The sequence below is a fragment of the Sinocyclocheilus grahami genome, unplaced genomic scaffold (genome assembly GCF_001515645.1).
Source record: "Sinocyclocheilus grahami isolate Dianchi unplaced genomic scaffold, SAMN03320097.WGS_v1.1 scaffold325.1, whole genome shotgun sequence".
Classification (NCBI taxonomy): domain Eukaryota; kingdom Metazoa; phylum Chordata; class Actinopteri; order Cypriniformes; family Cyprinidae; genus Sinocyclocheilus; species Sinocyclocheilus grahami.
The window spans coordinates 398,318-414,031 of NW_015505504.1; the positions used below are offsets into that span (position 1 = coordinate 398,318).

A 15,714-nucleotide genomic window follows, 5' to 3' on the forward strand; every position below is an offset into this window, starting at 1 on the left:
CGCTGAGGAAATACATCAACTTCGCGTTGTGTGTGACTCTGTGTGATTTGTTGTGAAAGCGAAATTACTTTGTTTGGCCTTCCAAAAGAGGACACAACTAGAAATCAGTGGTTAAGTTGTATTTACAGCACTGTTCCAGAACAGTTCAACCCAAATATTCAGATGTGTGCAGCTTATTTTATGGAGGACTGTTTCCTGGGAGAGTACACTACAATGCCGGCTGTTCTGTCTCACAGACTGTAAGTACTTTTTTTATATTTAAAGAGTATTTATATTTTATATATTTAAAGTGAGTTTTTTGGGCAGTGTAGAGTAGGGCTTGTTGTTTGTCATTTCTCCGATCACAAATGCAAACATGGTTTTATGTTTACGCGGCGCGATGCAACGTAACGTGTAAAAAGACAGTATAAGTCATTATAATCCGTAATTATGTCCCCACTGGATGCAACAAATGCCTCATTTATAATGGGTTTTAATGTTTTTGTCTCGTCGCTCCGGCCGGGACACGGCATCACAATATGGTAAGGGGCGTAACATTTCCGTCACACGCTTGAGGTATTCGGCTTTTCAGACTGATGAGCTCGTTTCAGAAAGGTCGACGCGTTTCAGAAAGGTGGGGCATAGAGAAACAATAATGTACAGTATGTGGAAAATAATGTTTTTTTAACCTTAAATCGCATAAACACATTTCATTACACCAAATACACAAAATAATGTTCTTTTTAGCAACTTCATATGACCCCTTTAATTCAGGTACAACACAATTTTCTCATGCTTTTGTTTCTTCTCAGTTTGTTGCTTCCTTTGAATCCTTTTCTTTTGATAGGGATCTTGAAGAATTAGCTTCATGTTTTAATTATACTTGTGCACATATTTTGGATTCTATTGCCTCATTGAAACTGAAATACCCTAAAGTTAGAAGTCAGACTAAATGGTTAAGCTAGAGTTTTAAGATGGAAATTTAGGCAAGCTGAGAGAAAAGGGACAAACTGTAAGTTTCTTATGAATTTTTGAGGGATTGTTTAGTTACTTATCAGCAATTTCTTAAGAATGCTAGGTCATTATATTTTTCTAATCTTATCTCTAGCAATGCTAGTAGACCTAAAGTTGTAGCACTATTAATAGGGTTTTAAACCCTATTACGACTTCATTTCCTGGGGCATCTCCTTTCATTTGTAATGATTTTTTAGAGTTTTTTATTAATAAGATTCAAAATATTTGCTCTAATATTCTGCATTCTGGGAATGTCTCTTTTTTTTGATCATTTCAATTCTGTTACATTATCTAGTTTTGAGCCTTTGTCTATTTCTTGTCTAGTGGATATTTGTCGTTTGAAACCTGCATCTTGTTCCCTGGATCCTATTCCCACATCTTTAACTGTGGAAGTGTTAGATACCATTGGTCCATATATTCAGTTTAAAATTAATAGTAGTCTTAAATATACAGGCTTAGGGATAAAGAGGAAAAAAATCTTTAAATAAATATTCAAACATTGCAGAGAAGGGAAACCTGTAATGTATTTTGTTTGGATGGTGGTAGCTCAGCATTATTAAATATTCATAGATTGATAGATAGGGATACTTTATGAATCCCCTAGGGCAAACTCATGCAACCTCTCAGCTGGCTATAGGAAAACAAAGAGTTATTGTCATTGCAGAGATTTTGTCATTGTATTCAACTCAAAGATACTAACACAAATTATGAATTTAACCATGGGGAGTTCATAAAAAAGTCTATAGAAGGTTAGTGAAGTTCAAACTGCCTTTACAAGCTTTGAGATTTCAAGGCATCAGTGCTGTTTTTGATGTTTAAATGGTTCTTTGAGTTGGTCCAAAATAGCTAGTCATCTAAAGGCTAGAATGAGTATATGATGGGAGCAAAAGCTTGTAATTGTATTTAATTCTTTGTTGAAATTTGCCTATTAATATTAACTCTGATTAGTAAAGATAATATAAAATGATGTCCTCCATAATCACAGAATCAATACTCTGCTTTCCAAAAATACAGCAGATATACGCAAGCAGCCTCACAGGGACCCGATTTGATAATTGTCAATCTATCCTCTCGTGAGTCGTTAACTTGCTCTTTGCAATGCCAACGAGGAGGAGGGCAGGTGCCTCTTTCAGCACAACCCAGCTGGCTCTTCAGTCCTAATTCATCCTGCTTCAAGTGTTATTGGCCATGCTAGAGGTAAACCACACAATAAAACACTGCAAAATAGGATGCACCCAACACAAAGATAATTACAGTGGCGTCATTGTAATGCTAGGGCATTTCCTATTTGACCAAATTGGTGATTGGAGACAAAGGTGAACTAAATTAGTTTGTTCCCCTTATCAATGCAGATTTCGATATCACAAGCATGTGCTTTGCCAATTTAAAAGTTAAAGATGAATTCACCAAGGAGTATCACTACAATCAAGGAATCTGTAGGGTCCGTAAACAGAAAGGTTATATATTTTTTCTCATTTAAATCTCAGAGGGATTGTAAAGGTGACAGAGAGTTGCACTTAAAAACATACATTTGTTTAGTTGTGAATTATTTAGTGTTTACCAAAGGACGCTGTATATAGTTTATCACTTTGACATCTGGAAGTGTGTGTGTGTGTGTGTTTTATTGTCATATTTAACTGTTGTTCTCTTTATGCCTTGATCCTTCAGCTATTTGAGAGTTGCTGTAGATGAAATGGTTAAATATGACACTAGTTTAGGTCAAGGGCTCAATTCCCAGAGATCACGTAAACGAATGAATTTCAAAGACTTTATTTATACAAAAACGGTGCACTCATATTACTTATAAATGGGAAAAAGTGAAACACACAATATGTGGAATAGTGCCGCCTTATAAATAAAAGAGATCGCTAAATACCGATCACTAATTGGTAAAGTCATCGCTTCACTGCAGCTGCCGTTGGAAGCTCTGGTTGCCATAGAAACAGCCAGTGTTCTGACACGCGCATTTAGGACTGCACATGTGCATTGGCTGGTCTAGCCTGAAAAACAAGCATTTTAAACACAATTTAAGCATAAGACACAACATTTATAAGAAAGTTACTGTCAGATTTCACTGGTGATTTCAAATATGACATTTAAGCTTTGGAGAATTTGATGTTTCCCCATTCAAAGTGATAGAAGCTATACTTGCATGACTGAAATAGCGAGATGGTCCTCACTGCAGAACACAAGATCAAAGGGGGCGTGGTTGGATCCCGATCCAACTCCTCCCACCGTACATATACCTAAACCTACCCGTCTCCACCCCCTGATCCCTAAACCCACCCATCACCTCCCCTAAACCTACCAATCTCCACCCCCTAGATGTGGATCCAACCACGCCCCCTGGATCTTGTGTTCTGCAGTGAGGGGCTACTGGAAATAGCTGCCCGAGATGAGTTTCAAAGATGGCAGCAGAGTAAAATGATTTGCATTTAAAAGGACTTTGACTTTTTTTTTTAAACGTCTGCTGAGTAAATAAGTCTTTTTTGTTTATTAATATCTCCACAGTCCTTTGCGTTCACTTAAAAAATTAAAGAGCCCATTAAAGTGGCCATATGATGTTGCTAAAAAGAACATTATTTTGTGTATTTGGTGTAATGAAATGTGTTTATGCGGTTTAAGGTTAAAAAAAAACATTATTTTCCACATACTGTACATTATTGTTTCACCTCTATGCCCCGCCTTTCTGAAAGAATTTTTACAAAGCTCATCGGTCTGAAAAGCGAGATGTGCTCTGATTGGCCAGGTATCCAGTGTGTTGTGATTGGCCGATTACCTCAAGTGTGTGACGGAAATTTTACGCCCCTCACCATACTGTGATGCCGTGTCCCGGGCCGGAGCAACGAGACAAAAACATTAAAACCCATTATAAATGAGGCATTTGTTGCATCCAGTGGGGACATAATTACGGATTATAATGACTTATACTGTCTTTTTATGAGTTGCGTTGCATCGCGCCGCGTAAACATAAAACCATGTCTGCATTTGATATTGGAGAAATGACAAACAACAAAAGCTACTCTACACTGCTCAAAACTCGCGTTAGAATCGTCAATGGCAAATTCTTTAAATATAAAAAACGTACTTACAGTCTGTGAGTGAGAACAGACGGCATTGTAGTCTACTCTACCAGGAAACAGTCCTCCATAAAATCAGCTGCACACATCTGAATATTTGGGTTGAACTGTTCAGGAACAGTGTTGTAAATACAACTTGATTGCTAGTCGTGTCCTCAAAGTAGTTTCGCTTTCACAACGAAACACACGCCGTCACACACGGCAGGCTTGAGTGAGCGGCGGCGGGCTGGCTTGAGTGAGCGGAGGCCGGCGGGCTTGAGAACAGCGTGGCCAGCGGATTCGACGAAGGAGCGTCCGGCGGGCTTGCAGCAACCACATGTGACGACTGGACTCCGCTTCGTCCACGTGTGAAAGCCGATCCGGCAATCCACAGCGCGAAGTTGATGTATATCCTCAGCGACTGGCACGGATCAGCTCCAGGCATGACGAAGCAGATATCGTCCTCTTTTGGAAGGCCAAACAAAGTAGTTTTGCTTTCACAACTAAACACACAGCGCCTTCACGACATGGCAGCGGCGGCAACAACAATACTACAGCTAGAATAAAAGTTATGCCTTCTTTCTTTGCGTGAACATTTGGGAGGCGTAATGCAAATCTTCCCACACAGTGACGTAGACATGTGGGGGCGTGTTAGAACGAGCCGTTTTAGGTAGGAGTGGTTGACTCTTTACTTTTATAAAGAATATCTCTTTGGATTTGAGACTTTAGTCTTTGCAACTTTATAGATCTTCTTTATGCACCAAGAGCTTGTAACACTCCAAAAAGAAAGGAAAAACTGAAATCGCATCATATGACCCCTTTAAATGGCTTGAGGAGCACAGTTTTCACAGTTCCTGTATTAATGTATTCCATGTTGAAACAGGATGATTGGAAGGGATATGAAAGGGCTTGTCATAAACTAAAGCCAAAACCCTTTACATTTCATAGCCATTGACATTATTTACTACTTGCTAATGCTAGTTAGAAATAGATGGTATTGAGGTAGGGACTTTGCCATTATACTGAGTAATTGATTGGACATTTCTGAATGTGAGTGCTAGAGTCATCAATATTTCTTTCCACTGAAAGAAAAGAATGTAGATGTTTAATCTGCTACATGTTCATTTTGTTAACTAGGAGTACACTATAGCATATGTATGTCTACAAAACTCTTTTTAATTTCATAAGGTGTTGCATAAGACATAAGTCTGACAATTTTGCTTGGTCTTCTCCCTTCCAGCTAACATCTGTAAGTAACATGGACATTTTACTTGGTCTTTTCTGGTCTGAAATGTGGTAATTAAGTGTCAGTATGTAATTACAGACAGAGAGGGTCAGCAGCTATGAGAGAAACAGCTTTAAATTACTCATTCATGTGTGCAGTGGAAAGTTTATCCGTCTTGTAAGAAGCATAGATTTACATAGGTCATCCTCAATTACTCTGGAATGATCTTTGGTAATGGCGCTGGTTTCATTTCTTTCCAGAAGACTGTGAGGTGAGCACAATTACATCTGCCGTTTAACCTCCTAGCCCTTGATTTAAAGTTGACCCTGTCATGACAGACAACGATCAGAATAAAACATGATGAACATTAATGCGACAGGCGGAATTTCTGCATGGACTGCAGTAATTGTTGTAAACGAGCCCGTTTGGAGAGAGACTGAATGATTTGCACAGTGCTTGGTTTGACACGAAATGGCAAAACTTTTTGGCAAGGTTTTTGAATTTTTTATTTTTGACATTCTGATCTATTTTTTAACTTCAGGTTGTTTTTTCAAAGAAGTGTCTTATTTCAATTTAAAATACTTTATTTGTCCCCAGGGGGCCTTCATAAGGTCACATAGAGTAACAAGCAATATACATTAAAAAAAACATCATACACAGAAACGAAAAGAAAATGTTCACCAAGTCAAATATACAATAAAACTGTGTAGTGAACATTTTATTATAATTTCAAAAAAAAAAATTATTTTAATATATTTTTTAAATGTAATTCATTCCTGTGATGGCAAAGCTAATTATCTTCCAGTCTTCAGTGTCACATGATCCTTCAGAAATCATTCTAAAATGCTGACTTGGTGCTCAAGAAACATTTCTTATTAACTACAACAATTTTAGCATATTATGGGATTAAGATCATTTCTGACTTTACTAAAAGACCTGTCCATTAAATAATTTTAGCCTTTTTGCCATTTCTATTAGGAGAAGAATAAAATTAGAACAGGAAATGAAAGGGAAAGAGACGTGAATGGAAAATGTTGCAAGCCAGATTCAAACTTTAACCACACCTCTGATCTGTAATAAATCCTCTTGAGCCTTGACTCTATTATGTAAGGTGATGGAAGTGGGAAATGTTCATCAAGTCAGTAGTCTTGATGAACTTTGCTATAAAAATCTCCTCATCAAACACAGGTTGCGAGTGGATCTAATGCGTGACCATCCTTCACACCTGGAGTTAAGAAGTCAAGCAAATTGAAGTGCAGGTTGCTTTCACATTACGACGGGCTCCAATCACACAAACACCTCCCACACGCCAGCCAATCAATTCTCATGCTTCACAGCACCTCCCACGCAAGTGTTCCCACACCGACCACACAAATGTTTCACCCTGATAACCATGAGAGGGAGAGAGAAATGGAGAGAGGGAGAAAGAATGAGAGACAGGTGGAAAGACAGAGATGCATTTATTTACAGCTGTTTTCTGTGAAAACAAATTAAAGTACCCCATGAGTACTTAAATTCTCACCTCATAAAAGCTTAAAAAAAGATGTCAAATATGAAAAAACAAAAGCTACAAAAAGGATGGGATAGACAGCCAAGAATAAGCGGGATGACAGACGAGATATATTGTGCATACCCAGGTTTTTTTTTTCTCTCATGTTCACTTTTCTATAAGGAAAGAGTATGTGCACTGGGGCTATCAAGGTCCAAAACTGCAACAAAAAAACAACAAAAAAAACATCTCCAAAATAACTAAACTAACACCATCAAATTATACTTTTGTGGTGTTAGTTTGGTCATTTTGAAGCTTGGCAGCTTGATTCACACAAATTATAGTGAAACCAGGATACTCTTCAGAGCAAGTAATATGGTGCAACATGAGAATAAGGAAATTATGACAGTTTTCATTTTTGGGTGAACTATCCCTCGAAGTTCCCACAGAAAACACTATTAGAGCTCTACAGATCAACTCTGATAACTCTGTCTTCCCATTACTATGCAAATGACAGGGATCAATAGTTCTTGATCATGCAGGTTATCAAAATGAATGTTTGATTTTTTTTTTTGTCCAACACCACAGTCTCCGTTCTGCGCACAAGGGTTTATTAAAGCAGTGTGACGGCAGAAGATAAAGAAGGAAGTCATAGAATAATGACTTCAAAGACAGGGGAAATGGGAACAGATACAGAAAACTAAAAAGAAAATGGCCTTTAGACAGGTCAGGTTTACACCATACTCGGTGTAAAAGTACTAGTGCTGAAACACTTCCTATATATATATACAAATAAAAGCTGTACGTTACATAAAGAGTTACATAAAGTCTGTCAGACACTACTTTGGCCCACACCTGGACATCCAAACGGTACAGGTGGGGCTGGTGCCATGATGGTGTCCACTTACCTACACAGCAAGGACTGAAATGGGCAGCATATCTAACAATGGAATACAAATTGCATGTTTGGATGACCACCACACAGATATGGGTTTAATTACCTTCCTGTTCCCCTTGACACTTGACCCTCAGTTGTTGCAGATTTTTCTGTGTAATTGAGTTTGGATTAAAGTATCGCCAAATTCAGAATGAAAGACAATTAAAACAGTTTAATTATAAAAATTTAATAACTTAAATTAAAAAAGCAATTTTTCCAATTTTGTAGAAAAATTTTGTTATTCTAAGAAAAAGATGCAAAAATAGCATGAAGTACATTATTTATATGCTTAAACACTTTCCATGTGCGTGCATGTCCGTGTAAGTGTGTGAGTGAATGCATGTGTGTGCGTGTGTGTGCACGTCACAGCTGGGTATATAAGTGCCTCTCTCCCTCCTTTCTGAGAATACCCACTTTCATTCTCCTTCAAGCTCACAAAACAGAATAAGGTAAGAGATCCTATCTATCTATCTATCTATCTATCTTTTAACCTCTCAAGGATTTAAGATTCTGTCAATATTTTTGTATGAAATTTACATAGAAATGTCAAACATTAGAGTAACAGATGATAATTGTAAACAGTGCTTGATAAGGGTATATAAGTGCCTCTCTCCCTCCTTTCTGAGAATACCCACTTTCATTCTCCTTCAAGCTCACAAAACAGAATAAGGTAAGAGATCCTATCTATCTATCTATCTATCTATCTATCTTTTAACCTCTCAAGGATTTAAGATTCTGTCAATATTTTTGTATGAAATTTACATAGAAATGTCAAACATTAGAGTAACAGATGATAATTGTAAACAGTGCTTGATAGCTTTCCTGTCTTTCTAAAAATGATTTACTTTAATACTTTTTTTTTATCTACATAGACTTAAAACTGTCTGAAAAACAAATTGCTAATTTGTTACATCAAATAACTGTATTTTCTTAAATTAAATTGTATGGCAGTAAAAACTACAAATATGCACATACATTCAATATATTAAAAAAAAAAAAAAATGTATAATACAATTTAAAAAGAAAAAGCATAAAATTGTATGGCAGCAAGATAAGAATGAAAGAGTCTTACTACAAGGATTTCTTTTAACATGCTCGTTTCTCTCTCTGTTCCTACTCTCGTTCACATTTGCAGGATGAACAGCGGGGTGTGCATGTGTGTGATCCTGGCTGCGCTTTCTGCCTCCTGTTTGGGTCTGCCCCGCTCCTCTTCCCCCGACACTGATGACAGCCCTCTCCCCTCGCAGCTGGACGCTAGTTTAAGTGGGCACCACCGGGTCGTCCGCTCCACCAGCCTCACCCTCAAACAGCAGCCAACAGGCAACACAGATCCAGATACCCATGCCAACCTCAGCGAACTGCTGGCCAAACTTATCTCCAAAAAAGGTGAGAGACACTTCAACAACCAAACACATGGTGAAGAACCATCCTCAATGGCAGAAAGACCATAATTGTCTTGAAAACCCCCAAAAAAGTAGCTTCAGCAAATGCAAATAACCAGGAGAAACAACGAATGAGTAAAACAGTGAAACTAACTCATACTGCAGTACATACACATATGGACAACAAGAAGAGCTGGAAGGAGAGGAAGCAGGCAAACTGATCAAGATTCATTTAATTCTGCTCTTTCTCTTTGTTTATTTCCATCTCTTCTGCTCTCCCTCTGTTTGACTTTTGCGCATATTTTTCCATCTCAACGCACATCTTTGTGTGTGTGAATGCACATGTTTCTTTTGCCTTCATTTAAAAACTAGCCACGTGCTCAATGGTTTGCTTTAAAAATTGCTTAATTTTTATATATAAGTGCTAAAGCTAAAATGCAATTTGGCATCTTCTTTGATACACATAAAAGATACAAATACTCAATTTAAAACAAAAAAAGAAAAAAAAGATTGTGCTACACACATTTAGAGCAAGTTCATTTTTAGGAGAACAACAACAGGAAGGTAAAATAACAAACAAGCAGGTAAAATGATTACAAGAAACTACAGGTTTCCGAATAATGAAAGGAAACCCTGTCACACACTATACAATAGCTCCAGTTTGGCGTTGCTGGGCATTGACAAACACAAACACAGTCGAGTGAAGTGTGTTTATGCCCGAGGTGTACGAGGGGTGGATATTTTTGGGTCAGGTGTGCACCATTAAATTGCATAACCGCTCATTAGGGTGTATCCTATTCAAAGGGGATCGGACTATTATCATTCCTAATCGCAGGAACAGGGAATTGCAACATTCAAGCTCAGTGTGACCTGATATTTTTATTAAAAATTCAACTGTAAACAAGGAGTGCCTTTGTGTATGTGGATCAGGTTTTCTACACATTATAACAACCAAATAAATATCCCCATAAGGACCTCAATTAAAAAATGGGGAGCATTTATGGTCTCCAAAAGGAAAATTGTTTAATAAACAGACAAATAATGTCTAAGATGTGGAAAGGTTTTCTTCAAGACTTCGATTTAGATTTTGGGGACAGGTAATATAATTAGCCCAGTATAAAAAACAAAAAAAGTCATTGGAAAGTTTGAACCATGATAGAACAACAAATGTGCACGTACGTGATGAAAACAATGGCATTCAGTGTGCATAGGGAACTAACTGATCCCATTAATGAGAGTCCTAGTTTCTCATTGCACTTAGTTTTTCACTAAGCTTAGCTCTCTCTCTTTTAATAATTGTGAGTAGGAGGTGCAAGCTTTACACATGTAAGCATGTTACAACAAGTCTACAACTTGTACAAATTTCAAAGAAAAAGATAGAATGTAAAGTGTGCTAAAATTCTCCCATCTGTTGCAAACACTATCCCACCCTTGACAACAGATTGAATGACACTTAACATGTTGTATGTAGCTGAAACATTGCCCAAACATGGCTACACACTGCCAAACACAGTAGCATGTTCTTTTCCAACCACTATTAAAAATAATTGCTGCTCTACTATTACAATTCACAGCAAGTCAAGAGAATCCTGACTGTTTAAATGCCATTTTTGACACATCTAAAAAAAAAAAAAAGGCAAGAGTTCACATTGACATCTTTTTGAAACAGCCCTGAACCGTTTGTTTTGCCATTAACATCATCAATCACTCGCTTAAGTAAGATTTATGTTTAAATTGGTGAGGAAAAACTGAGCACAGTGCCAACTTCATTGATAATTTGCCATCTAGAAAATGGTTTTATGTAAGAAATGTTAGAAAGCAGTGTCTACCAGAGATGATTGACAGACAAATTATTTATACTGTAAGTGTGTGAATGGAACTAAATCCATAGATATAAAATCCACTTGTTTCTACATCTATACATTTTTCACTGGTTATATATTTAAGATGTTAAGAGATTTTGCATTCATTTCTTTCTTTCTCTCATAGGCTCTGTTCGTCGTAACTCCTCCATGAACAACAGAGCAAACAGCATTAACCACCGGATAAAAGATCGGGATTACGTGGGTTGGATGGATTTTGGCCGCAGGAGTGCTGAAGAATATGAATATTCATCATAAAATCCATATATATATATCCTGGTTCCTCATCTACAAATAAAGAGTATATTTATTAATACTATTGTTATTATTATTCTAATGTACATTTGTTAAGAAACCAGTATAATGCAATATACACATATGCCTAATTTTGCAAAAAAAAGACAAAAAAGTCTTAAAGTATTGTTGTTGTTTTTCAGTTTTGTCCTTTTATTTGAGTTTATTTGTCACATATGCAGTGGTTTTTGCATAAAGAGAACCATTAAGCTGATGTGCTTGTCAGATTCTTGAAACCACAATTTTCAATAAATCAGGTCAGCATTCAACTTTGGCCTTAAATCCTACAGACTCCGGCAGTTTGTCCATCAAAACAACTTACAACCATAAGAACTCGCTTTTAATGGAAGGAAGTGCTCGACAAACGGCTTAAGTATTTGCGGCTCAAAGTGCAGTGTCGTAAAGCCTCTTTGCTTGAAAAGAAAGTAAAAATCAATAAATGAGTAAATTAATTAATGGAAGAAATTCTTTAAAGGAACATTAAGCGGAGAGAGTGAAACAATTTCTGGTTATAAAAGACCATTATTCAGATGCTACTAAGACCAAGACAGAAAGTGGAAAGAGATAGAAAAGAGAGAGTAGAAGGTTTCTTATACTTCAAGGCATGCTCAAGGGACTTACTGAGCTTGATACACTGTCCAAGGGTAAAGATTTCTGTTTCACAGGCACACAGAGATGGAAATAGACTGGAAGACAGCAGACCTCTCTATATAATAACAGACCAACCATCAAGCTGCTGTGGATATGGGAAATGTCTTCAGACTGGTCAGCCGCCACACACACACGTGTCAATATTTAAATGCCAGAGAGCTGGATAGAACTGTCATATTCAAAACATCACCCTTTTCCTCCACTGACCATTAATAAAGGCCATTAGCTTAATCAAATACTAGCCAATAAGAACAAATGTTAATCGCATCAAACCCTCAATTATAGCTCTAATGCAACATCGAAGACATATTACATCACATTAGACCACCAGTGGATCAGACCTCAGCTTGTCATTATTTAGTCAAATGGGAATAAAGTTATTGGAGTCAGGACTGTAGCTGGGCAGGAACACTGAACACTGGGGACATGAAGAACTAGAGGTAGAATTTTTTCATTGGGCCCATTGGTTACATTCCTGTCACTGTGTTAGCTTAACTTCTTGCACTCATTTAAAACGATGAGCAATTGCATGTGTTATTTTGTGTCTGATTGGATGACGCAAATGGACGAACCAAAACATGGCTACTTATTTGTGAACAGAGATTAACATTCTTTGATGGACGTCTCAAGATATAATTGAGGATTTTTACTTTTCTAAAACATCTCAGTGATTTATCAGACATTAAAGGGGTCATATGATGTTGCTAAAAAGAACATTATTTTGTGTATTTGGTGTAATGAAATGTGTTTATGCGGTTTAAGGTTCAAAAAACACATTATTTTCCACATACTGTACATTATTGTTTCTCCTCTATGCCCCGCCTTTCTGAAACGCAAAGCTCATCGGTCTGAAAAAGCGAGGTGTGCTGTGATTGGCCAGCTATCCAGTGTGTTATGATTGGCCTTAAGCGTGTGACGGAAATGTTACGCCCCTACCATATTGTGATGATGCCCTGTCAGGCTGGAGCGATGATTCAAAAACATGAAAACCCATTGTAAACGAGGCATTTGTTGCATCCAGTGGGGACATAATTATGGATTATAATGACTTATACTGTCTTTTTATGCGTTGCGTTGTATCGCACCGTGTAAACATAAAACCATGTCTGCATTTGTGATCGGAGAAATGACAAACAACAAGCCCTACTCTACACTGCCCAAAAAACTCACTTTAAACATAAAAAATATAAAATATAAATACTCTTTAAATATAAAAAAACTTACTTGCAGTCTTTGAGTCAGAACAGTGTATTCTACTCTACCAGAATCAGGAAACAGTCCACCATAAAATGTGCTGCACACATCTGAATATTTGGGTTGAGGTGTTCTGGAACAGTGTTGTAAATACAACTTAGCCACTGATTTCTAGTCGTGTCCATTTTTGTAAGGCCAAACAAAGTAGTTTCGCTTTCACAACAAAACACAGTGTCACACACGGTGGCCTAGAGTGAGCGGCGGTGGCCTAGAGTGAGCAGAGGCCGGAGGGTTAGAGTGAGCAGAGGTGGGTGGGTTTGAGAACGGCACGGCTGGCGGATTCGACGAAGGAGGCTTGTGGCAACCACATGTGACAACCCCGGGCTGGACTCCGCTTCGTCCACGGTGAAAGCCGATCCGGCGATCCACAGCGCAAAGTTGTTGTATTTCCTCAGCAACCAGGACAGATCAGCTCCAGGCATGAGGAAGCAGATATCGTCCTCTTTTGGAAGGCCAAACAAAGTAGTTTCGCTTTCACAACGAAACACACAGCGCCTTCACGACATGGCGGCGGCAACAACAATACTACAGCTAGAATAAAAGTTACGCCTTGTTTCTTTGCATGAACATTTGGGCGGCGTTATGCAAATATTCCTAGATAGTGACGTAGGCATGTGGGGGCATGTTAGAACGAGCCGTTTTAGGTAGGTGTGGCTGACTCTTAACTTTTATAAAGAATATCTCTTTGGATTTGAGACTTTAGTCTTTGCAACTTTACAGATCTTCTTTATGCACCAAGAGCTTGAAACACTCCAAAGAGAAAGGAAAAATTGAAATCGCATCATATGACCCCTTTGGATTTGCCCCCGGGGCATTGAAAAAGTCAATGCAATGCATAATACAGGGCTTTAACCCCCCCCCCCCCCCCCCAATAATTAGAAATGGTCAAACTGCTGCCCCCTTTATTTGAATTTCTTGCACTGATTTGCTGCACTCCATAACACAGCGCTCTTGTTGTTAGAAAGACAAAAAGCTTTAAAAGTTAAATTTTCAGCCTGGTCTGAGGCAGACCAACAGTGCTCATCAATGTCAAATTGACTGCGATGGCCAACCAAGTCAAAGAAGGTGGGGTTTACCGTGCACAAACGCTACTTACATATTTCCGGTAGAATCTCAGCCAGCAACTTCACTTTATCAAAGTTGAAGTTCGGAAAGTGATAAACATTTCCTGGACAACATTGTTGTGTATATACAAACAAACTCTATGTTCGCTATGGACAACAAGCAGACAGATGGGTCAAGGCTGTAACCAACAAGTGACAGATGTGGCGGCAATGGGGCAACTGATGGTGAGTTATGATGCAGGTTGTTTCTGCTGGTATGACAACACACTGCCTAAACTTTTCCAAAGCCAGAATCCACCAATGAATCCTCACTTAACATCCTGATTGTGGTGACCAAAGGGGATGTAGTGCTGACAAAGTCCTAATACAGTTCGGCCACTTGAAAAACAATCAATTTTTGCATTTCTTTTGTGATATTTTTGTTTTGTTTTGTTTGTTTTTTTTTGTATTTTTGAACTTGCTTATTCTTTAATTTTTTTTTTACCTCAATAAAAGTATTAATTCCAAGTTGAAACAGCCAAAACCTCTAAATTTTGTATACTTTGGCGACATCCGGTGACATATGTTGGTATAAAAATGGCAATTACATGAAATATCAATGGCCACTAGATGGGTGTAGTAGGACTACTCACTGGCTGCATAGACTGAAATCTAAACCAATGTTGTAACAAACTGAACCTCTTAAATTTTAGATTTTATCTCAAACTAAAATTGGAGAATTAAAAAAAAAAAAAAAAAACATTTGTGTTATCAAATTTAAATAACTCAAAAAAGTAAAATGGTACCAAACAGGTAAGGATAAACAATAACCCTAGCAAGTAGCATGTTCCAGACATGTTTTGTTTGGAAGCATCAACAGATCTTGCGGTAGGAATTTGACTTTGACTAGGATCTGACTTTGTGTGTGTGTGTTTTGCACAGTGGCTGATTGGCACATTTTTTTTTGTTTAAATTTGCTGAGTTATTGGCTCATTCAATTCTGTTTGTGTATGTGTGAGTGGCTGTTTTTATTTGACAAAATTAAAAAATAAATCTGGTATAGGCTCATTCAATGCTTGTGTGTGTGAGTGTGGGCCACATTCAGAATGCTGTATAGGCTCACCCCTTCATTTATGTGTATGTATGATCTGCATTGTATTGGATTTATTGATTTTTTTATTGGACAAATAAAAAAATTGCTCTGAATTATAGTCTCACCCATTCATTTCCTATGGCTCCCCACTTTTGCCCACTTTTTCAAAAACTTAACATTGTTGAATCAAGTCCAACTTTTTTTGTGCGTTCAAGTGGCAAACTTAGGAAACGTAGCCATGTCTTTTGCCACTCAGATTAAGGAAACCATTTTTATAAAAAAAATAAAAAATAAATGATTTTGCCCAAATTTGTCCAAAGCCTATTTAGGGTTAAAAGGATTTGATAATTCACTTAAACTTACCATTGTTCTAGGTTTGTGCCAGCTCTGTTCAGCTATGATGCCAATCTGTGAAAGTTGTGCTGTCTGGTA

At 37.7% G+C, this 15,714-nt stretch overlaps 1 protein-coding gene across 2 annotated transcripts; it reads left to right on the forward strand.

The window, feature by feature from the left end:
- Window positions 1-8,128: 8,128 nt before the first annotated feature.
- LOC107602381 (cholecystokinin) lies at window positions 8,129-11,528 on the forward strand. Of its 2 annotated transcripts, none has more exons than XM_016294866.1 (3): window positions 8,129-8,152; window positions 8,839-9,089; window positions 11,075-11,528. In XM_016294866.1, the coding sequence occupies exons 2-3, from the start codon at window positions 8,840-8,842 to the stop codon at window positions 11,203-11,205; spliced, it is 381 nt and encodes a 126-aa protein (XP_016150352.1). In that variant the 5' UTR covers window positions 8,129-8,152; window position 8,839; the 3' UTR covers window positions 11,206-11,528. The 2 variants fall into 2 exon arrangements, with proteins under 2 accessions (XP_016150352.1, XP_016150351.1); XM_016294865.1 differs by lacking the exon at window positions 8,129-8,152 and adding an exon at window positions 8,297-8,373.
- Window positions 11,529-15,714: the final 4,186 nt, after the last annotated feature.